The sequence below is a fragment of the Lepidochelys kempii genome, chromosome 2, assembly GCF_965140265.1.
Source record: "Lepidochelys kempii isolate rLepKem1 chromosome 2, rLepKem1.hap2, whole genome shotgun sequence".
NCBI lineage: Eukaryota > Metazoa > Chordata > Testudines > Cheloniidae > Lepidochelys > Lepidochelys kempii.
In genome coordinates, this window is record NC_133257.1 from 181,109,219 (window position 1) to 181,132,063 (window position 22,845).

Consider the following 22,845-nt stretch of genomic DNA (forward strand, 5'->3'; position numbering starts at 1 on the left):
GGGGCAGTGAGGAAAAAGAATTCATCCAGAGCTGGTGTGGGTGGGTGTGTATTTACGGAAGGAATAGGGGAAAAGCAAATGAAAATTTTGTTTTAAACAGGAGGAGAAATGTATGATGTGATCCAGCTGGGCCCATGGTAAGGAGGAAAGACTGAGACACCCTAGAAAGCTCAAGCTATTCTCCTTCCAAAGGTCTCATTCGCCACAAAGAAGCCCATACTGCACATCATGTAACAATGGGACGTGAGCAGCAGACATCACATTACCATTTCAACCAGCACTTGCTGAAATTCCCCAGCAGATGGTGGCAGCTGGGGCTGCAGGTTAGGCAGGACGGTGTGAACCAAACTGTCCTGGAGAAGAGCTCTGCTGGAAATGACCTAGGAGTAATGCTGTGGATACTCAGAGGAGCAGATGGTAATGATCTCTGTACCTTCTGTGAAGAGTAATTCCAGCTGCTGTAAGATTACATATAAGATCAGACTCACTGAGCTAAAAACAGAGGCCAACATTTTCAAAATGATTTGGCGCTCTTGACTTGAGACACATTAAGGGGGCCTGATTTTCAAAATGTCACTTTTGAAAATGCTGGCTAGAGGCTCAGGAAAGGGAAACTGAAGCTGCAGCACATCTTGAAGTCAGGACATTTTTAGAAAGGTTTACATAAAAAAAATAGATAGGACCATATTGTGCCTGTGCTACACGTACACACGTTTGCACACACACCGCCCTCTCTCTGGACTTCAGGGACACACAAGAACAAAACTTGACCCATACACTGGAATGTTTACATTCATACAGATAATAACCACGGTCTCTTATGTTGGAGAAGTTACCACCACTTGACAGTAATTTGAAATGTTTCACACCAGCAGGCAATAGTTTTCCTCAACTCTGGTTTCTAGGTCAGACTCTCTATACTTCTACCAGCAGAGAGGGGTCACAATTTACACACCTATTTAAAACCACATGCCCTTTCCTGGGAGAGAAAGGACCAGGGAAAAGCAGCTTTAATTTGCTGACAGGGAGCTGCAAAGGCTGCCCAAGAGACGCTCTGAATCTGGGTGCCCTCCATGTATTGTTCATGGGCTCCTGAGCAGCAAGGGTTACAGGCACTAGGGAAGATTGAGGCTGGACTGACATACCTTTGCTGAAACACTTCTCATTGTTCTGATCTCATCAAAGACTTATTCAGACTTCTTCTGAGAACTCACTAGTGGCTTGAGTGATGGACTTGGTGCATGCTATGTAATACTCTAAGAGAACTGAGAAGTAATAATTTTAGGAAGTGACATAGCCAGTGAGATAAAATTATTGTATATCACAGAGGTGGGCAAATTATGGCCATGGGACCGTCCTGCCTGTCCCCCGAGCTCCTGGCCGGGGAGGCTAGTCCCCGGCCTCCCCCCCGCTGTTCCCCCCTCCCCTGCAGCCACGCCGCCATGCAGGCAGCACAGCTTGTGCCCGCCCACCTCCCAGGCTTTCCAATAAACCCATCCTGCCGCTCTGAGTGGCATGGTAAGGGGGCGGGGGGAGAGGGGGTTGGATAAGGGGCAGGAGCTCCTGGGGGGGGCAGTCAGGGGCGTTGGATGGGGCAGAGGTTCAGCAGGGGCAGTCAGGAGACAGAGAGCAGGAGGAGTTGGATGGGGGGGACAGGGAGCAGGGGGGGTTGCATAGGTGGTGGGGCCCTAAGGGGGCAGTTAGGAATGAGGATCCCGAGAGGGGGCAGTCAGGGGACAAGGAATGGGGTGGGGCTTGGATGGGTCAGGCGGGCCTGTCAGGGGGCGGGGGTATGGACAGGGGTCGGGGCAGTCAGGGGACAGGGAGCAGCAGGGGTTGGATAGAGCGTGGAGTCGCGGGAAGGGGCGGTCAGGGGACAAGGAGCAGGGGAGGGGGGTTTGGATGGGTAGGGGGGCAGTCAGAGGGCGGGAAGTGGGATAGGCCCTCCATACCATTTCGCAACCCCGATGTGGCCTTCGGGCCAAAAAGTTTGCCAACCCCTGGTATATCAGGTTATAAGCTTTTCCTGAATGAATGCACTGAGCTAGCATAATAGGGGGCTCTGAAAAAAACAAGCAGTAAAACAACACAATAGGAATAGATAAGCAACCTCTCAGCAAGTCCTGGAATTGCTCCCAGTACAACCGCATACTGCCAGGCCACAGGTCAAAGTGACACAGCTGTTCAGCCAGTGCTGGGAAGTAACACATCGAAGGGCTATAAACAGTTAAAAAGCCCCACTTCGGAGGGGATGGGAGGTGGGAAAGGTGTCTGGAGCTGTGCAGGGGGACAGGCTGACATAGAGAGATGCCCTAAGGAGGGAGTATAAAAGAGTTGGGCCTTCCCCAGAGCCAGGGAATAGTGAGCTTTAGGGAAAAGCAGGTACGCATATAGATCTGTTTTTTCTTAAATGCTTTGGTTTTAAATACACGATTTTCTACTTTAAGAAGGTTACCTGGTCATTGGTTACCACGGTCATTGTTCCCAGGCACTGAAAATTGATTACCTCAGCAGGTCTAATCTCAGTTGACCACAGGGGACTGAAGCCCAGGGCCCACTCTGAAACAGGGAGAATTGTGTGATTCCACCCCAAGAGAGAGGTGACAGCTTGAGGCCTGAGACCTGAGAGGGTACATTTGAAGAGACCAGGAGGGATCAGAGGTACAGTTAGCCCAGTAACTGTGACAACTCAATCCACTCCCATTGCAGTCAAAGACTCCCACTGAATTCCATGGGGGGCTTAGAGATGGACTCACGCTGTGAAGTTTATACCTGGATTTTCCCAAAGTTCAGAGGAGTTCATATCAACCACTTCTGTGAGTCAATCTCCTTTTGATTTATGCAGTACAAGTGTGAGTGTGTATATTATGCAGCCACTCAACGTTAAACTTTGTTTTTTTAATTGTTGTGGCTATTCTTAGGCTATGCAGACGAATAAATTCAAGATCCATTGTTGTGTTTGTATCAGGTCAATCCAAAAACAACTTCAGTTTAAACAACAAAAAGAAAAGAAAATAGAATTTGAATCTCCCTTTGTCAAAAAGAAATGTAAGTGAGTCAGGCCACAATGGGGCCTAATATTTTGTTTCAAAAGAAAATTGTAATACTTTGTGTTTTAAAGGTGGCTATTGCTTGTGTATTGTAACTTCCATATACACATACATGATTTTCATAAAGATTTTTACTACCAGCTGCACACTGAGCAAACTATCTAAATACATATTTACACTGTGAACTGATGATTCTGTTTAGTCCTTGAACTCTTATTTGGTTAAGTAAACTTCCCCTTCTCTAAAGGTTCTTTGGACTGAAGCAGCCAAAAATAAAATAATTTTGTGTTGCCGATGGCAGAGGGATCCCTTTGAAACATATTGAAAATAGGATAGAGTTGTCTTTCAGTACAACAGACAAATCTTTCACCTTCCTGTTTATGGTTCTAATCCCACAACAGGATTCCAACCAACAGGTGTTCCACCTTAGGCCTGCCCACAGCGTCAAATCAGCCCACACAATTCAAAGTCTCAGTTCTTGCTCTCAACAAACCACAGCGTGAACTAGCTTTTTTTTTTTTTTTTTTTTTGGGGGGGGGGGAGAGAGGAGAAGCACAGAGATTTTTAAAAACATTATTTGTACTATTTGATAGTACTAGTATATCAGTTTGGATTGATTATGATACTGATACCGTGTACAGAGGTATGGCATAAGTGCACTATCAACCACTAGAATAGCAATAAATAAATAAATAACTCATTTAGCCAAAATCATCCTACAGTCACTGTTAAAACCATGGGGTAAGCCTGATACACTTTTCTGTAGATGTCTTGGGCTGGCAAATATAAAGATTTTAAAGGTTACTTAGATGCTATTTCATCATCTTTCTGTGTTTCCAAAGTGCACATTTTCACACGTATGTTGTAGCCTTAAAGACAATGTTACCGGAAAAAAATATGCAGAAGCTTTTGTGTTCAAAATACTAAGAGTTTTAAGCCAAACGGTGTGTGCCAAAAGGCTCTCTGTGAAGGCTCTCTGTCTTGCATGAATTCACACACTTTCATTTCACTCAAGGAGAAGATGAAAATAAAGTACAATTATTTTATAGGTTTCAGAGTAGCAGCCGTGTTAGTCTGTATTCGCAAAAAGAAAAGGAGTACTTGTGGCACCTTAGAGACTAACCAACTTATTTGAGCATAAGCTTTCATGAGCTACAGCTCACTTCATCAGATGCTCTGTACTGTACTGATATCCATTCTGCGGAATTTATTAACAGCAAACCTCAGTATTGTACAGCTGATCTTTCAGTACTGGTACAAACACCCTTTAATTCAGTGATGTTACAATAGAGATGCATTTGGCCCTATTTGTTTTTAAATAAAGGAAACTAGACAAGTTGTTCTAAGTCAGCAGTTACTGCATATACCACAGCAAGCCACTTCAAGTTCAGCAGAAACTCATTAATCCCTGTAAACCAACTCTTGCAGAGGTCATTGACCGGCAATTACTGTGGGTAATGCTGGAACAGACCCAACAAGTGGGGGAGAGAGATTGCCTCTGTGTATTCTGCAACCACAGGCATGTGATGTATAGACAAGCAAGAAGGAAAAGGAAAAGGAAACTGTAAACACCTTAGAGTCAGCAGCATCGCAATAAAAATATTAAAACAATAATCAACTAAATTTATGATTGAATACACTCAAGGATTGGGGTTTTTCTGGTAACTATGGGAGGGATTAGTATTATTTTTGTGTAAATCTGCAATTAGGTAGCAAAGAAGCAAGGGATTTATAAAAGCACAAACTTGCTACCACCTACCATGTCACACAGCAAAACCCCCATTTATCAACTAGCGATTCATTAACCCATTAAATTAATGTGTAGACTCTTTGGATTGTATTTCATTTTATATTTTACAATGGGAAATCCATTTTGTTAGATGATTTTTTTGTCTACTGTTCATTTCCACCTAGTTAAATTAAAACTAGGGCTGTCAATTAATTGCAGTTAACTCACGCAATTAGCTAAAAAAAATTAATGGAGATTAAAAAAATGAATCATGATTAATAGCATTTATAACAATAGAATACCAATTGAAATTTATTAAATATTTTTGGATGTTTTTCTAAATTTTAATAGTGATTTCAATTACAACACATAATACAAAGTGAACAGTGCTCACTTTATGTTATTATTTTTTATTACAAATATACGATAAACAAAAGAAATAGTATTTTTCAATTCACCTCATACAAACACTGAAGTGCAATCTCTTTATCGTGAAACTGTAACTTACAAATGCAGATTTTTTTTTGGTTACGTAACTGCACTCAAAACCAAAACAGTGTAAAACTTTAGAGTCTACAAGTCCACTCAGTCCTACTTCTTATTCTGCCAAGTGCTAAGACAAACAAGTTTGTTTACATTAACGGAAGATACTGCTGCCTGCTTATCACCTGAAAGTGAGAACAGGCATTCACATGGCACTTTTGTAGCTGGCACTGCAAGGTATTTACATGGCAGATATGCTAAACATTCATATGCCCCTTCATGCTTCAGCCACCATTCCAGAGGACATGCTTCCATGCTGATGATACTCTTTAAAAAAATAATGTGTCAATTAAATTTGTGACTGTACTCCTTAGGGGAGAATTGTATGTCTTCTGCTCTGTTTTACCCGCATTCTGCATATATTTTACGTTATAGCAGTCTCGGATGATGACCCAGAACATGTTCTCTTTAAAAACACTTTCACAGCAGATTTGACAAAACGCAAAGAAGGTACCGATGTGAGATTTCTAAAAATAGCTACAGCACTCGACCCAAGGTTTAAGAATCTGAAGTGCCATCCAAAATCTCAGAGGGATGAGGTGTGGAGCATGCCTTTAGAAGTCTTAAAAGAGCAACACTCAGATGCGGAAACTACAGAACCCAAACCTCCAAAAAATAATAATAATAAATAATAATAATAATCAACCCTCTGCTGGTGGCATCTGACTGAGAGGATGAAAATGAACATGCGTCCGTCTGCACTGCTTTGGATCATTATCAAGCAGAACCCATCATCAGCATAGAAGCATGTCCTCTGGAATGATGGTTGAAGCATAAATATCTTGCAACACTAGCTACAGCAGTGCCATGCAAACGCCTGTTCTCTTTCAGGTGATGTTATGAACAAGAAGTAGATAGCAGTATCTCCTGCAAATTGTAACCAACTTTGTTTGTCTGAGTGATTGGCTGACCAAGAAGTAGGACTGAGTGGACATGTAGGCTCTAAAGTTTTACATTATTTTATTTTTGAATGTATTTTTTGTATATAATTATACATTTGTAAGTTCAACTTTCATGATAAAGAGATTTCACTATAGTACTTGTATGAGGTGAATTGAAAAATAAAATTATTTTGTTTTCTTACAGTGCAAATATTTGTAATAAAAATAAATGTAAATTGAGCACTGTCCATTTTGTATTCTGTGCTGTAATTGAAATTAAAATATTTGAAAATGTAGTAAACATCCAAAAATACTTAAAATAAATGGTATTCTATTGTTGTTTAACAGCATGATTAATCGAGATTAATTTTTTAATCGTGCGATTAATCAAAATTAATGTTTTAATCATTTGACAGCCCTAATGAAAACAAATCAAACAAAACAAAGCCAATATTCAGCTGAGAGTTGGTAGTGCCTGAAGCATAGAGCATTTCCTTTACCTACTTCCCTTCACAAAAAACTCCAACCACAACCTGTTCATGGAAGGTTATGTTAGACAAATATAGTGGCTGGATTTGAAAAGGATCTGAATAACTTTATCTGACTGACAACCAAGATGTGTGCACAAGGAAAAGAAGATCTCATGGCCTGTCATTCCCATCTCTATTCCTTCTCCCCATCTTTATACTCATGGGCGTAAACCACTGTCTGCTCCCACTGGCAGCTTTTTCTTAAAGAGCTTCCCTTAGAAACAGCAGGAAGAAAATGTCATTGAACTTCTTTTCAAGTGATGGAATCACCGCCCAAAATAGAGACGTGGCAGAATGCACAGCAATGGAATCACCGTCACACACAGAGTAAGGACAGGCAACCGATACAGTCTGACCATGAAAAAGTAGGGGTTTTAAACTGGAAAAAATCCTAGAAATTTCCAGAGCAAAAATCTCCAAATAGTAGATCAAATCAGATGGGAATACTGGGATTATTGCACTTGAGATTGATGTTTGATCTTAAATGAGAAATTGCTGCATTTCTAATGTTCGTTAACTATAATATGCCATTAATATTGTTTTCAGTATAAGGCAGTATGTTTACAAATGGTAATTATTAGTTCTGGGTTGGGTTTTTTTTGAGAATATAATTAAGACTTTCTGGGCCATTCAGATCTATGAATCACCACAGAGGCACACTGAAGATGCAAACATTTTCTAAGCAACACTCTTTTTTTACTACAGGATCTCACTGCCTTCAATGGAACTACTCACATGTATAAAGTTAAGCACATGCAGAAGTGTCAGCAGGATTAGAGCCCAGATTTGGAACCCATGGACTGAGAACAACAATCCATCACTGGACCCTGGCTGGGGCTTTAAAACAAACAAAAACGCACAGCACGAAACCTCCTAGCTTTAAGAATATAAATGTGATCCTTGAAAGCTAACTTTTTGTTGTTGCTGATGGTACAAATATTTTAAACTGCTTAATTAGAAAATAAACAACTTTAAAGTTAAATGGACAGTGTATATGCTACAGAATGAAACAAAACATTAAAGCAGATTCTAAACAGAAATCATATTTTCCACCACAATTCAGTGTTCTATTTACAGTCATCATGCTGCTAACTCCGTGCCCAAAGTGTTCTCAGGACATTACATGGTGTCCCATAACTCACTGTTCATCTCCAAAGCCTGAGACTGAAGCGAAGGCAGGGAAAGTCCAGAATTAACTTGAGTAACGTGATGGCTCTGATCCTGAAAACACCATCACACATGCTTAATTTTACTCATATGAGTAACTCAACAAGTTCTATGGGTCACCCTGCATGCCTAAAGTTGGCAATAGCTAACCTGTAATATACATAAATCTTCAAATGAAGAACCTACTACGAGTCCTACCTTTGCCAACCTCGTAACACACTACAAAATTAATCTCAAAGACTACACATTATCATAGTGTTGGAGAATTATTGTAGTATATTGTTTCAAGAGTACTATCTCCCCTGGGTGAGCTAACACAGGCACTGCAATGGAAAACTTTGATGGGATAAAAACAGTGCCATTAAAAATGTATTTCATTCTTGTCATAGATCTTTCCAATTCACTCTGACCATCTGGCCAAATCTTGTGGTCCTTATTCAGGCAGGAAGGACTAGTCCCACTGACTTCAAGCGGGATCTAAATCCAAAGAAGGAGAGAAGGGGGAAGCTACGTATGTAAAAATATTCTCTTAAATATCCCATTTTTTTCTTGACTAAAGAGTAGATGGTAACTTCAAACCAGATTGGAACTCAGCTAGAAAAAGGATATTCTTCTCTATCTCAGACTAACTGATTTTATACATAGTCTCATATAACTCTAGGTATTTAACTCCCATGTCATTAGTCCCTGGACTTTTCTTATAGCAAGCTCCCTCCCCCCTCTTCCTGGGCAGAAGGCTTCTTTTGCTTTTGGAAGACTTCTAATTGCTCTTGTTAAACCAAAGGTGTAAACATATCATTCCTTTAGCTGTCCTATTATCTTCAATAGCTGCAAAAAGTGCCCTGAAGCACTGGGAATTCTTCTTACAGGAAACCATCTGCACATATAGACCCGGTGTACTCTTTGATATAGTCTTGTGGCCCTAAGGTTCATGAGAGGCAAAGATTAAAGCCTCTTGGAATCTGTTCACGTTCCAGGGGCATGCCTTGTGAAACATCAGGGAGTAATTTGCTGATCAAAGAGTGTAGTTTTACAGCCGGTCAGTTATAAATTCGCTACATGTCCATTGCTGGAATCTGCTAGGGTTTGCAGAAAGCACTCATCTCTAGTTTAGCAAGATGCATACAGTATATAAAGCCAGTGAATCCAATGAAATGAAAAAATGCATCTATTAATAAACTGGAGAGAGTGAAACTGATTAGATTCTATGTTGTCAAATGCACACGTACAGAAGTTAGAAAACATAAAGAAGTATTTTTCTCTCTAATCTTTTTCAGCTCTAGTCATTTTAGGTGCCACTTTAACAACAGTACAATAAGCAAAAAAACAAAACAGAAGTGTTATTTTTACATTGTTGATTTCCCTCTAACCAACACTATTTCTCTAGTTATGCTATCCTCTTAAATCAGAGATGGGCAAACTACGGCCCGCGGGCCTCTTCTGCCCCGCGGGATCATCCTGCCCTGCCCTGAGCTCCCCAGCGGGGAGGCTAGCCCCCCACCCCTCCCCTGCAGCTACGCCGCAGTGCGGGCAGTGCTCTGGCCCGCTGCTCCTCACGGGCAGCACGTCTGGCTCCGGCATGGTAAGGGGGTGAGGAGCGGGAGGGTTGGATGAGGGGAAGGGGGTCCCAAGGGGCAGTCAGGGGACAGGGAGCAGGGGGTGGTTGGATGGGGTGGAGGTTCAGGGTGGGGGGGAGTCAGGGAACAGGGAGCAGGGGGAGTTGGATAGGGGGTGGGGTCCCGCGGGGCAGTTAGGGGCGAGGGTGTGGATAGGGGTCGTGGCAGTCAGGGGACAGGGAGCAGGGGGGGAGGGTTGGATAAGGGGGGGTTCCAGGGGGCAGTTAGGGGCCGGGGTCCTGGGAGGGGGTGGTCAGAGGACAAGGAGCTTTGGATGGGTTGGGAGTTCTGAGGGAGGCGGGAAGTGGTGGATAGGGGGCGGGGGCCAGGCTGTTTGGGGAGGCACAGCCTTCCCTACCCGGCCCTCCATACAGTTGTGCAACCCCGATGTGGCCCTTGGGTCAAAAAGTTTGCCCACCCCTGTCTTAAATGCTGGTGCACAGGCAAAGATGTCTTGGCTTGATAATAGCCTGTAGGCGCTAAAGGAAAAATAGCAAAATAGTTGAGAATAAAAGTAAACAAGAAGCCCAGTTCATTCTCTTCTGCAGTACAACCAATAGAAGGGGATCTTAGGAAAGGAAATTTCTGTGAGGTTCTTCCCTCCCACTCTCATCCCCAATAATTCCAAGGTGCAGGGCTTGTGCGTTTGCCCTGCCCTCAAATGGAGAAAGTTGGGTATCTATCAGGTTTGGGCCAGGCCCCACACCTGATAGATACCCAAGGATGCAGAGGAAGTTAGGGCCACCTGGGCAGAGGATGGTTCTAGTCCTCAGTTTCCCCTCCATCTCAGGCTTCCTGGTACTATGGCTCAGGGTGCGTTATCAAGGTCTCCACTGCCTGTTGCTGTTTACAGGACACCCAGGGAAACCTCTACAAGACTGCAGTGGTGGATAATACTCACTTCCATGATCCCACCACCAGCCCATCCATTCCATTCCCATCGCCATTTAGTCTCCTTCCCTCTGCAAGGATCTGTGGAGCATCTGTGGGGTCACGATGAGCCAAATAATGTCATGGAGGCAACTGATCCCCCTTCTAGTCAATAAGTCAGTGATTTCCACATGGAGGGTGCCCTCCACATCAGTATCTTGGGAGCATGATCAGGGCCTAAGTTATTATTTCACTACATCCACTCTTTATGGGCCCAGTCCTGCAAGGGGCTGACTGCCCCCAACACGCAGTAAAGCCAATGGGAGTTGAGGACATTCATGCCCTCAGAGAAGCCACCCAGATCTTTGCCGCATTGAGCTTTATAGTCTTCATATAATTCTGCAGCCAAGAATAATGTGCCAGATCCTCAGCTAGCACAAGTCAGCACAGCTCCTTAAGAGGACACAGTCTAAGGATCTGGCCAATAACTTCTTGCTGCATTCCCACTAAGATGATATCCAGTGTGCATTTACATCAACTCTGCAAACTTCTATTTGCCTGGGATGAGTAAAATGACATTTGTTATTTTCCCCTCATCATATTAAAGAATGCTCCTTTTTACCCAGGAGTCTTTGTGCCTCAGCTGTTAAATTTCCGTGGCAATCTTGCAAAGCTAATTCACATGCACAGTTCATGAAAAATAATTCACTTATAAATTGCATATAGAAGAGTTACAGTAAAAACAACGCTTTTCTTTCTTAAATTGGTCTTGAAGCTGTGGAAGGCAGGACTTAATAAAATGGGATCCCTCTTGTAATATTTTAGCCTTTCACACCTTACACTTTATTAGTTTGGTCAAATTATTTGGGCCATGCTTCTTTCCTGCTCTTTTATTGCAATGCAGTTATTCTTGGCTGTGCTCCACCATATCATTAGCATGACTGAAGGAAAACAGAAAGATAAAGACATGCCTTGTTACTTGGCAGGGTCACCAGCTGTTCTAGCAACAAAACAAAAATAACAAACACAAGCACATGGTGTTTGATGAGACTTTGAAACACTCTTGTTTGTTGACCAGTTAGTGCCTGTTATTACTACTATCAGAAAACATACAAAGGACTTAAGAAAAAGTTATTTGAACCCTTCAGGCGCATGCCCCTCTCGTCTTTCCATCTTTTTTGGAGGGTGAGGGGGAGTGGAAAGGGAATGCAAACTGTCAGGCTTTTCCTTCAACCTCCTCCCCCAGCTCTCCCTGCGAAGGAATTCAAAGAAGAGTAATAAAACAATTGTCTCTCATGTAATTACACTGCCGCCCATACCTGTTAGACAAGATGCATCCGAGAAAAAAAAACAAAACAACTGAGAAAACAAAACAACCCTCCCTCCTTCTCCCTCCGCCCCCCAAAAAATTGTTGACAGCTTTTCATGTACAGTAAAGCCACATTACAAGTTGTTCCACCAGGAAGACAGATTAAGTGTCTGGGAGAACTGCATGTTTGTTTTCTAAAAAAGAAACAAGTGACAAACTTTGGTGCTTCTGAAGTCTTGAAAGCAAAATCTGGATGGTCTAACTGAAGAGATTCCTTAGTTGTACATGTTTCTGTGAGTATACAACTTGAGTTAATGTTGGTTATATATTTTATATGACTAATAGGAGCGGACAGTTCCAAAAGACTGATTAAAGTGAGGGATCAAAGCGGACGATCAAACATAGTAATCTGAGTTCCAAGTAGACTTCTTCCATCTGAATCAGGTGCATATGCTCGGTGGCATTTGAGCCTCAGTCCTGGCACTTTTTTCCTGTTTTGAGAGTAAAAGATTTGGCTTTCAAACCCTGTGTCATCTTAAATTTGCCTAATGACAGAGTATAGCAAAAAAAAGGCCCTTTCAGGGTCACTAGTACTACTCAGTATTTTGAAGTACAAATGTTCACTTGGAACATTTAGTTTAAAAGATGCTGTTTCCTAAACTAAAAAGATTACGAGTGAACCCTCTAGTGAGTGGTTCAATGAGGAGGATGTAATATCAATATATTCTCTGCAACAACACAAATTATACACGCATGTACTTAAATCACACTTCTTGATGTCACTGCAAACTGCACACTCTTTGCACATAATAAAAGGGCTGAAAATGTGTATGCACTAAGGAGCAAATCTTAAGCCCAGTGCATGCCCGAGTAGCAGAGCCAGGTTCTAGGCAGATTGTGGGGTGGAAAATGGAAGGAACTCTCTCCCCTCCTAATCCAGGTCATGAAGCAACCCTGATGCAGCTCTCCAGCTGTTCTGCAAAGACTACTGCAGCCCAATGGCTGAAGTAGGCTCTATATGGTCCATTTTGAGGCACCTACCTTCCAAAAGAGAGGATGGGAGGAGCCATGAAGTGGTGTCCTTCTACAGTCACTCACCTTCGCCAGCCTAACCATGCTCATCTTGAGCCCACTCCTGGCATGTTCACAGATAGGGGGCCCCTGTGAAGCTAAGCTGTGCATCACACAGGGACGTGTGTGGCCCTCTGGAGACTGTCCTGATCCCCTAATGATATGTCCACACTTCAGAAGAAGGGTATGGATTTGGAACTAATGTGGGCATGTACTAGCACAGGAGTACCCAACATACAGCCTGGGGGGCCAAATACAGTCTACAAAGCTTAAGGATGGATTGTGTTTTTAAGGCACAGCCAGGCAGTGGGGGGTCATGCTGCATTGGAAGTCCCAGGAGACATATTGGCTGATCCAGAATTGAAGTCAAGAGAACAACACATCTGTAAGTAAAGCAACAAGTCAAGATCCACAAACTGGTCCACAAGTCAAGATCTGGCCCACAAACAATCAGCAGCATACAATAAATATTGAGTTATCAAATGCATCACTGAAATACAAGATTCACCACAGTATCATGATTTTGCAGTAAACCTCAGGACCACTGACCACCTAGAATTTACTGTCACTGAAGTACAATCAGTGGGGGCTAACAAGAAGGACCCTTCCATTGCAGAGGCTCCAGAGCAACGCTGCATTCTCATGGACAGTATACTGACTTTATGTATACTTTTTTGTAGTACTTCAGAACTGTTCAGCACACCCTGCAATGTCACTAAACCACACGAACGCAACGTCTACGCTAAACTGAAGCTATGCTATTTAACTATTATTGTCAAAGCCAGGGCCATACTAGTGGGGATAACATTTTTTTCCTTATAATAACCATACAGAATACCCTCTCGACTCACTCCCATAAGCAGGACTTTACATATAGCACATTTAAAAGAAAAAACAAATAATGGCTTAAACACCGACCGCTGTTAGCACATTTTCCAATTACAGAGTGGAGAGGGTTAACTTGCCTAACTTACATGGGAAAAGCTCTCAACAAGTGAAAAAATTAAAAAAAAAACTTTCCTGACTCACACCTAGCATTTCGTTCAACGTTTTATGAAACTGTGGCATTATCTCCCCACTAACTTGTTCATTACCTATCTTATTACCTCTCAAAACCAAATTCTGTTACTTTAAATCTTTTAGAGGGGATACTAGCTGCTCTAGAGCAGCGGTTCTCAACCTTTTTTCCTTTGCGGACCCCTAAAAAATGTCAAATGGAGATGTAGACCCCATTAGAAATCTATTGTCTCTCGATATAGTTGAATTCTGTTCAGTCAATTTTCAGAATTCCGCGAACCCCTTTGATATGGTCCACAGGCTGAGAACCATTGCTCTAGAGTGCCCACATTTACACTGGGGGACTAAGGGCAGCTAGGGGATGGAGATCTGCATTTTGATACAAAGGTTTCAGAGTAACAGCCGTGTTAGTCTGTATTTGCAAAAAGAAAAGGAGGACTTGTGGCACCTTAGAGACTAACCAATTTATTTGAGCATAAGCTTTCGTGAGCTACAGCTCACTTCATCGGATACATACTGTGGAAAGTGTAGAAGATCTTTTTATAGACACACAAAGCATGAAAAAATACCTCCTCCCACCCCACTCTCCTGCTGGTAATAGCTTATCTAAAGTGATCACTCTCCTTACAATGTGTATGATAATCACGGTGGGCCATTTCCAGCACAAATCCAGGGTTTAACAAGAACATCTGAGGAAGGGGAGAGGAATAAACAAAGGGAAATAGGTTACTTTGTATAATGACTCAACCACTCCCAGTCTCTATTCAAGCCTAAGTTAATTGCATCCAATTTGCAAATTAATTCCAATTCAGCAATCTCTCGTTGGAGTCTGTTTCTGAAGTTTTTCTGTTGTAATATCGCAACTTTCATGTCTGTAATCGCGTGACCAGAGAGACTGAAGTGTTCTCCGACTGGTTTATGAATGTTATAATTCTTGACATCTGATTTGTGTCCATTTATTCTTTTACGTAGAGACTGTCCAGTTTGACCAATGTACATGGCAAAGGGGCATTGCTGGCACATGATGGCATATATCACATTGGTGGATGTGCAGGTGAATGAGCCTCTGTTGCCAACTGTGCCCACATATCTATTCAGGGGACACCATCATAGGGCCTAATAACGTCAGCCACGCTATCAGAGGCTCGTTCACCTGCACATCTACCAATGTGATATATGCCATCATGTGCCAGCAGTGCCCCCTCTGCCGTGTACATTGGCAAAACTGGACAGTGGGGTGGGGGAAGAGAAAACCTTTTGTAGTGATAAACACCCATTTTTTCATGGTCTGTGTGTATAAAAACATCCTCACTGTATTTTCCACTTTATGCATCCGATGAAGTGAGCTGTAACTCACGAAAGCTTATGCTCAAATAAATTGGTTAGTCTCTAAGGTGCCACAAGTACTCCTTATTTTGATACAAAGAACTCTAATCATCTTTAAATAAATCCTGGATTTGTGAACTAGGTCTGCAGAAACGTTGCAGGTTTGGTTAACTTCACTATACATTCGATGCTTTAATCCAATTACACTACACGTTCTCCAGCACATCAGCCATGTTTATCTCTTCCAAAATTGATGAAATCTCTCTAGTCTTAGGAATGAAAATATATGCTTCTCATTCTCTGCATGCAATGCTAACAATGGATCCCTTTCATATATGTAACAAAGTGTTTGCGGGGGGGCGGGCGGGCAGTGTACTAGATACTAGAGCAATCAAAGTGCATTCCTTTTGCTGCTATTCTTAAAGAACCTTAGCACCTCTGGACCTGAGTTAGATATTTTTTTCTCATTCTTAAAGAGATTACTCTCTAGTTTAATGTGGAGTTTGACCCCTTCTTGCTCTTTCTGTAACCAAAGGGTGTATAGTACTCTCTCTCTCCCTGTATTACCATTCTTCATACATAGATTATGCAGGGCCTGAATGGTATTTATATTAACAAGGGGGGACCCTCACCTTCTGTCCTCACCTGTTAGGGCAACTGGATGTCCTATACGCTTAGTAAGCAGATACGGACAGTAATTTGGCCAGGGTTGATAGTTACTTAAAGAAGCTGTTAACAGAACTGTGTGATGGCTTGTGTAAAACCATCTGGAGGTCTCAAAGCTACTCCCTGTGGGCTGGTCATCAGAAAAACAGCACCACAGCCAAAGGCAGCCTTAGGAAAGCAGACTTGATTCTCCACTGCCCTGCACTTTGTGCAGACCTTTACCCCATGCAAAGTGAGTGTAATCCTGATTTAGCAGTGTTTTATACTGACTTTCCACAGCACAGATGTAGAGGACTGTACATGGTGCCAAGCAGTGTAGGACCAGGCCCTCAATAAGCATGAGCAGTTCTGTGGGTGCACAGAGTACTCCAGACCCTTAGACAATATACTGTAACAAGGAAGTGTGTACAAGATGTTCATTTATCTTAATATAGCTGTGCACAAAATACATTAGCAACCTGTCATTCACAGCATGCATGCATTCCTGCAAGCTAAGTGATAAGGCTAAATAGACTGCAAATCCACTGGACAACAGGTGGAATCAATGCTTGGAAACGTAAGTGACAAATGTGATCTGCTCACTGTACATTCTGAGCTACTTAAACATTCACCTTTGTGCCTTGCTGATGCCATTGGACTCAACAAATGCTGATAAGCCCTCTGTGATGTATTCATGACTGAGCAAGAAAGAGTTGAATTTCCACATGTGATTATTATCGGAAATTAATCTAACTCGGCAAGGATTAGTCTGTTGCGGACTTTATCACTTTCCAACAACAAGTACATGACTGGAGACCGGAATTTAAACCCTTCCACTAATACATACAACAGGGCCTGTTGCGGAGCTCAATGAAGTCAATTTTACAGCAGCATAACTCCACTGACTTCAATAGTACTAGTATGAATGAGAGGAGATTCTTTCCCACTTGCTTCCCAAGTGCTGAATGAGCCTATTGCTAGCATTTTTTCCCACTTTTTGTTAACCCATGTTTACTTCAGTTTCTATGGAAGTGTAGGCTTAGCTATACACTCCAGTCTTTCTCACTGCCTTCCAGACTCTGATTATCCACATATGTGCTTCTGATTAGAAACCATTCAGACCATACTCTGTGAGAGTAACTGTGTACATGGTTTTGAGTTCATGTTCAATGTAAATGCCTAAACTGGTCTACAAAATGGAAAACTAAAAGTTACATTAGCAATAGGCTCAATCAACACTTGGGGGAACACGTTTTCAAAGATAGTCATCTAAATCATATTCATAATGTGAGTACATATTTTGGAGTATTTGTACAACTACATGTGCAAAATATACAAGTATACATATGATTCTCTGTTCTGCATGCATAATTACATGTGCACATTTTGCAAATGCAACTTAATTGCCTGTTTTTAAAAATTTGAGCCTTGATTTTCAGAGTTTGCTAAGCACTCACAATTCCTTCTGAATTCACCACTGGCTCTTTGAGCTAGCTCAATGCACAGAAGTTGAGGGCACTCAACGCATCACAAGATCAGGTCCTATGTAAATCAAATTACTTTCCCTTCAGTACTGGAATTTCATCATCCCAAGATTAGTGAGAATTAATCAGTTGCATGTGTTTGTTTCCTCAGCCATTTGTGTTCTTTCTGGCCTTCCTTTTGTCCTATTTATTGCGGTTTTCTGATATCCCTTACTTTTCCACTCAATTTCTGGCTGCTTTTGACTTACAGGTGGAAAAAAAAATCACTCTCCAGTGGAGTTGGAAATGATTGACTGCCACACTCAGCTGGTAATGGTGATGATTTTTTTAAATATAAACCAGCAAATAAATTAATATCACTTATGCTCTCCTCCCACTAAAAATACTGGCTAGTAATTTGTTTGTAACAGGAGACTGACCACGGTCAGAGGAAAGCACAGGAAATATGAAATACCATAGAGGTCAAGAAATACTGACCCCAGACCAAAAGCGTTCAGTTGAAATGGGCAGCAGGACATCCGAACACTCAGCAGTTTATACCATTTCATGCCCATATAGCTTTCTTGCTATCAAACGATGGCATGCCTGCAGGAAATAAGTTTCCTGTGTCAAAACACTTGTCTCACCAATGATACGTTGCAATGCAGGAACATTGCAGCACAGCCTTGTTACAGAAATGTGCATACTGTTACTCCAGCACACTTCTCCTGCCTGATGCCATAGCTTTATATTTTCTTCTAAACAAAACAAGAAGCACAACATTGTGTAATAAAACATACTGCATTTCTAGCTAGTCTGACCTCTGCAGTCACATAAACAATTACCATTATTCAACTTGACAGTACAGTTTTGGGAAAAAAAATAGTGCTAGAAATACTGCAATAGCTAATGGCTTGTCAGCACTCCCCCCATCCCACCCCAATATCTCATTTTCAGAGGTTTGAGGGTCATCCAAACAAATTTGTTTCAGGTTAAAACTTGCAAGGGAGCAAAGTTTGGTTTCACAACATTGGACAACAAAATCCAATCAGCTGTTTTTTTAATTGTGGAAGGAGAGCTAGGGAGAAAAGTTGTTCTCAGAGTTCTTTTGTGGTTGTATGATGGGAAAATGGCTTTAAAATAGAGAGTTTAGTAAGCAACTATTTATCATAGAAATGTATATAGATCCCCATCATCCAAGCACATGTCTGTGTTACCTTAATGAAACAGTTACAAAATATGGCACAACCTCTTAAAGAACTATTTCATGACATTACTTAAAGTCAGTCCAATCTCTGACCAGACAAACAGGTCTTGAACTGTGCCCTTAAGCTCACTAAAACCATGATTTGGCACACTGCCTGAGATAGGAGGTTCCAGATGTATTACTCTCCCCTCCGAAGGCTGCTACCAGTCACAGGGCATTCAGCACTAGACAGACAAAAAGGGATGTAAGCCGATTGCAACCACCTTCACCATGACAGTGTCCCAGAACATTTACATCATGAATTGCACCTGTGAGTAAATGCCTACTGCACAGCACAGAGCAATGATGTGTGTCCATAATGACTTGCTATACCCTACCAGATGAGCTGCAGCATTCTACACTGGCTAAAGATCTAAGCATTTCTGAATTGCCTAGGTAGTTACATTAAAAATATAATCTGTTATATATTCACACAAAACTTTCTAAAGAAATTTAGATGTCTGGGCTTGTATTGCCATGACAGAGAGAAACAGACAGTATTGCCCATTTGATCTTTCCCTAATACACATTACCAAATTATGCACTAACCCACTAGGTCCAAAGCATTGAGGGACCACCACCAGTTAAGGATGAACCAAGAAAAATGGGGGTAATACATACAACGTTGTGAAGTAGTAAGGAGGATCAAAGTACACAGCTTTTTGGAAACATAAGGCATCAAAGGCCAACTAAGGCCATGTCATTTGAGCAGCTTACCTGTTCTCCAGCAGCGTCATGCACACAACCTCTCGCACACCAGGGTTGTTGGCTTTTTCAACAGAGCAGCTTTGGAGATTCCAGGTAGCCACCCTCAGCACAGGCTTGCCGTCTCTCACCCCGCCAAACATCTCCACCGAGGGGCGAGTGGATATGATCTGGGTCGGGCCCCCAGGTGGGAAATCCAAGTCCTCGCTCTGGAGGCTCAGAGAGGTGGGGCTGGGGTGAGGATTGACGGTGAAGCTGAGCCCCCCGTTGGTATTGGTGGAAGGGGGCCGCGACCTCTCGGTGAAAATCTGGTGCCTGATTTTGTCCAGGAAGGAGGAGTTGATGCAGTCCATCTTCACCAGGTCCTCGATGCTTCGGAAGGGCCCGTGCTCCTTGCGGTAGTCCACGATGCCGTGGGCTATCCTCTCCGTGACGCCTCGGATGCTCATGAGCTGGGCCGGCGTGGCCGTGTTGATGTTGAGCCTGGCGGCGGCCAGGTACTGCTGCGGCTCGGGGTTGGGGTCCTTCCTCAGGGAGCTGGGCGAGTGCTGCGCCGAGCTGCCCTTGCTGCTCACGCAGATCTCGAACTTGACCTGCTCCAGCCGGGCGGCCCCGACCCCGCTCACCAGCGCCAGGTCCTCCACTTTCTTGAAGCCCCCGATGTACTCCCGGTACTCCACGATGCTCTGGGCCACGGTGCGGGTGATGCCGGGCAGGGTCATCAGCTCCTCCTCCGTGGCGCTGTTGATGTTCAGCCGCTCCTGGTTGACCAGGATGTGGCTGAAGTTGCACGCCGCGCTGAACTTGCGGCTGTGGCAGAGGTCCGAGGGGTCCCGGGGGATGGAGCGGTGGCAGCCCAGGTTGCCCCCCATGGCCGGCCGCGCGATTCGGTCCTACCCCGCGGCGCGGGAGGCGGGGGCGCGACTCTCCTGCCGGCGGGGCGAGCTGCGGGCTCGAGGCAGCGCGGGGCTCCCCTCCGGCTGCGAGGCTGGGCGCGGACTTGTGCCCCTGCCCCGGCGAGTGGAAGCTCTCCCGGCCCGGCCCCGCATCGCATCGCCCAGGGGGCGGGGCCTGCAAACGCTGGGCTCCGGGCTAGCGAACTTGGCAGCGGGGCGCGGGTTCAAAGCAGAGGGGAAGTTAAAAATATCCCCGCCCCCTCCCCGCCACCCACACGGCAACCTGCCCCCGGGCCGGCCGGCCGGCCACTCTCCCCGCCCGCCAGGCTGCAGCGGGGGCCCGGCCTGGACAGAGAGAGAGAGAGCGAGAGCCGGGCAGCGCGGCGGCTGCAGAAAGGGGGGCGCCGCGCCCGTAGCCAGCAGCCGAGCCGCTGCGGGTGCCCCCCCCCCGCGCGCTTCCTTCCTCTCCGCGGAGTTTCTTTCCCGCCCGGGGCTGCTTGTTGACTGCGCAGAGCGAGGCAGGGGAAGGAGCCTTCTCCTCTCCTGCCGCCGCCGGGACTGATCCAGCCCCGCATACAACTCGCCGCGTCCCAACTCTCCCTCCCAGCCCCGGTCACCGCGCAGCAAAGGCCGGGTTCTCCCCGCCGCTGCCTTCAGGCTCGGACGCCCACCGGCCCCTTCGCTTTCCTCCGGGGTTCGCACCAGCGCTCCCCTCCTTCCGCAGGGGAGGAGGCGCCGGCGGCCTTGGCCTCCTGCTGGGCTGGTCACATGGGCTCCCTCCCTCGCCCGCCTCCCGTGCGGAGCCCAGCCTGCGGCCGCAGCAGCCTGGAGCGGGGAGCGACAGGTAGCTGAGCTGGGGGGGGGCTGGTGAGCGCGTCCCTTCCTTGCTTGGCGCAGCCCTTTGGCTACTGCGGTCTCCGGGTGGTGTCAGCACGGCGGGGGGTGGGGAGAGATCTCGCTCTGTCACGGCTCCGACCCCTCACCCCCGAGGTCCTTTTCCAGGGCTCTTGCCCGCTCGGTCAGAAACCGTGGTGCAGGGGGCAAAGAGAGTCATGACCACACGTAGAGCTTATTGGATAAAGGCGCTGCCTTTTCCGAGCGCTGCCCAGACATGAACGAACGGATCTGCCTGCAAACCCCTGCTAATCCGCGGCCGGTGCTTCGGGCCCGGAAAGTTGCATCTAATCTACCAGGGCTTTGTTGGTGGTCGCAGCATTTGGACGGCAGCTCTCCGGGGTGCCCTTATTAAAAAGGACTTGTCTCCTGGCCCAGATCCCCGCTTAGACATGGTAGATGGCTGATCCCAGCATGGCTTGTTGGAAATCAGCACATTTTCCAGGGGCTTGGAAAACCTTTAACCTGGGGTGGTATGTCCATTCTTTGCAACATAGGAGAGCCACAGTGGCACCTTATATGTGCAACTTTCCATCTTCGGCCAAGCAGAATCCCAGATCCGATTGTGCTGCATGCTGTGCCAACCCCAAAAAAGATTGTCTCTGCCCCAAAGAGTTTACAGTCTGTGGCATCACAAGTGGGTGTAAAACTAATTGGAAGGAACAGGGGCAGAAAAATGAAGAAAAGAGCAACATATGTTTATGGATGCCAGGTATGTGCACAGCTAGATTAAAATGGCATAATACAAATAAATATTTAATATAAACATCAGAAGTGACTACTGGCCCTTTAGGACACACCTAATAAAATAACTAAATGTACACAGCCATAATAGTAGTTTGTTCTTGCATCACCAATGGTAGATTAATGTAAAGAATTTTAGTACACCAAAACAGAAAGCATTTTGATCAGCTTCAACCTCTCACCAAAGGTGCAGGGAAAGGAGATTTAACATTTGAGGGAAGAGCTGGCTGCACTGGGCCCTTGGGTTTCACTTATGCACCAGTGCTTTTACGTTTGCAATGAGTACTGTATTGTGTATTTTACATGACCTTATACATTTGTTTCCTGTTTGAATTTACAAGAAATGTAGCAAATTAGTAGCTTGGTTTTTCAGTGCAAGAAGTGCTTATTCAAGTGATTAAATGATTCCATAAATATAGTGAATTCCAAACCGGGAGAACAGCTTCCAATGCATCAAAAGTCACACTGGGCCTAATTCTGCAAAGCGCAGATTAGAACAATTTAAAAGAGTGTTCTCTGCACTGCAGTAATACTGGGATAAGAGCCCCAGGAGCTATTACCTTAGTGTAGAAAATTCTCATTTTTATAATGGTAGATTTCTACAATAGATTGAATAAGTGCTAAACAAACCGATTAAAGAAGTAACTAAGTACTGAAATCAATGCAAGTTGTGCCTATGCATCTGTGGGCAGAATTGGGCCCACTGTATTTAAAAATAAAAGACTGTTGATTGGAGCAACTCCGAGAGGAAAACAACCCTTGTCATCAACATGAAATTGTTTCTGTTCCATCAGTAACTAGGGAAGATGTTAAGCAGCAATTATTAAACGTTTTAAATATGAAAAAGCAGATACTACTCCTTTTGGTGCAAGTTAAAAGAATTGGCTGCAGAGAACTCTGAACCAATAGTGTTGATTTTTAACTAATCTTGGAGAAATGGGGACGTTCCAGAGGATTAGAAGAAAGCTAATATTGTGCCAACATTTCAATGACTCAGGAAACTATAAATTGGCTAGCCTGACAACAATCCTGAGCTCAATCATGGAAAGACTGATCTGGGACACAATTGGCCAATAATGAAAAGACAGTGGAATTCAACTTGGGTCTCCTATAGCCTGAGTAAGTGCTCTAACCAGTGGGCTA

At 44.2% G+C, this 22,845-nt stretch overlaps 1 protein-coding gene across 2 annotated transcripts in view; it reads right to left on the bottom strand.

Moving 5' to 3' along the window:
- EEPD1 (endonuclease/exonuclease/phosphatase family domain containing 1) overlaps positions 1–21,026 on the bottom strand; it is an 85,014-nt gene extending 63,988 nt beyond the window's left edge. The window contains exon 1 of one of the 2 annotated variants that reach the window (XM_073332891.1): positions 19,181–20,972. In XM_073332891.1, coding sequence (XP_073188992.1) covers positions 19,181–20,040 — 860 coding nt within the window. In that variant the 5' untranslated portion in view covers positions 20,041–20,972. Of the gene's footprint in view, positions 1–19,180 lie in introns of both variants that reach the window. The other variant, XM_073332892.1, reaches the window with a different exon arrangement.
- Between the last annotated feature and the right edge of the window lie 1,819 nt (positions 21,027–22,845).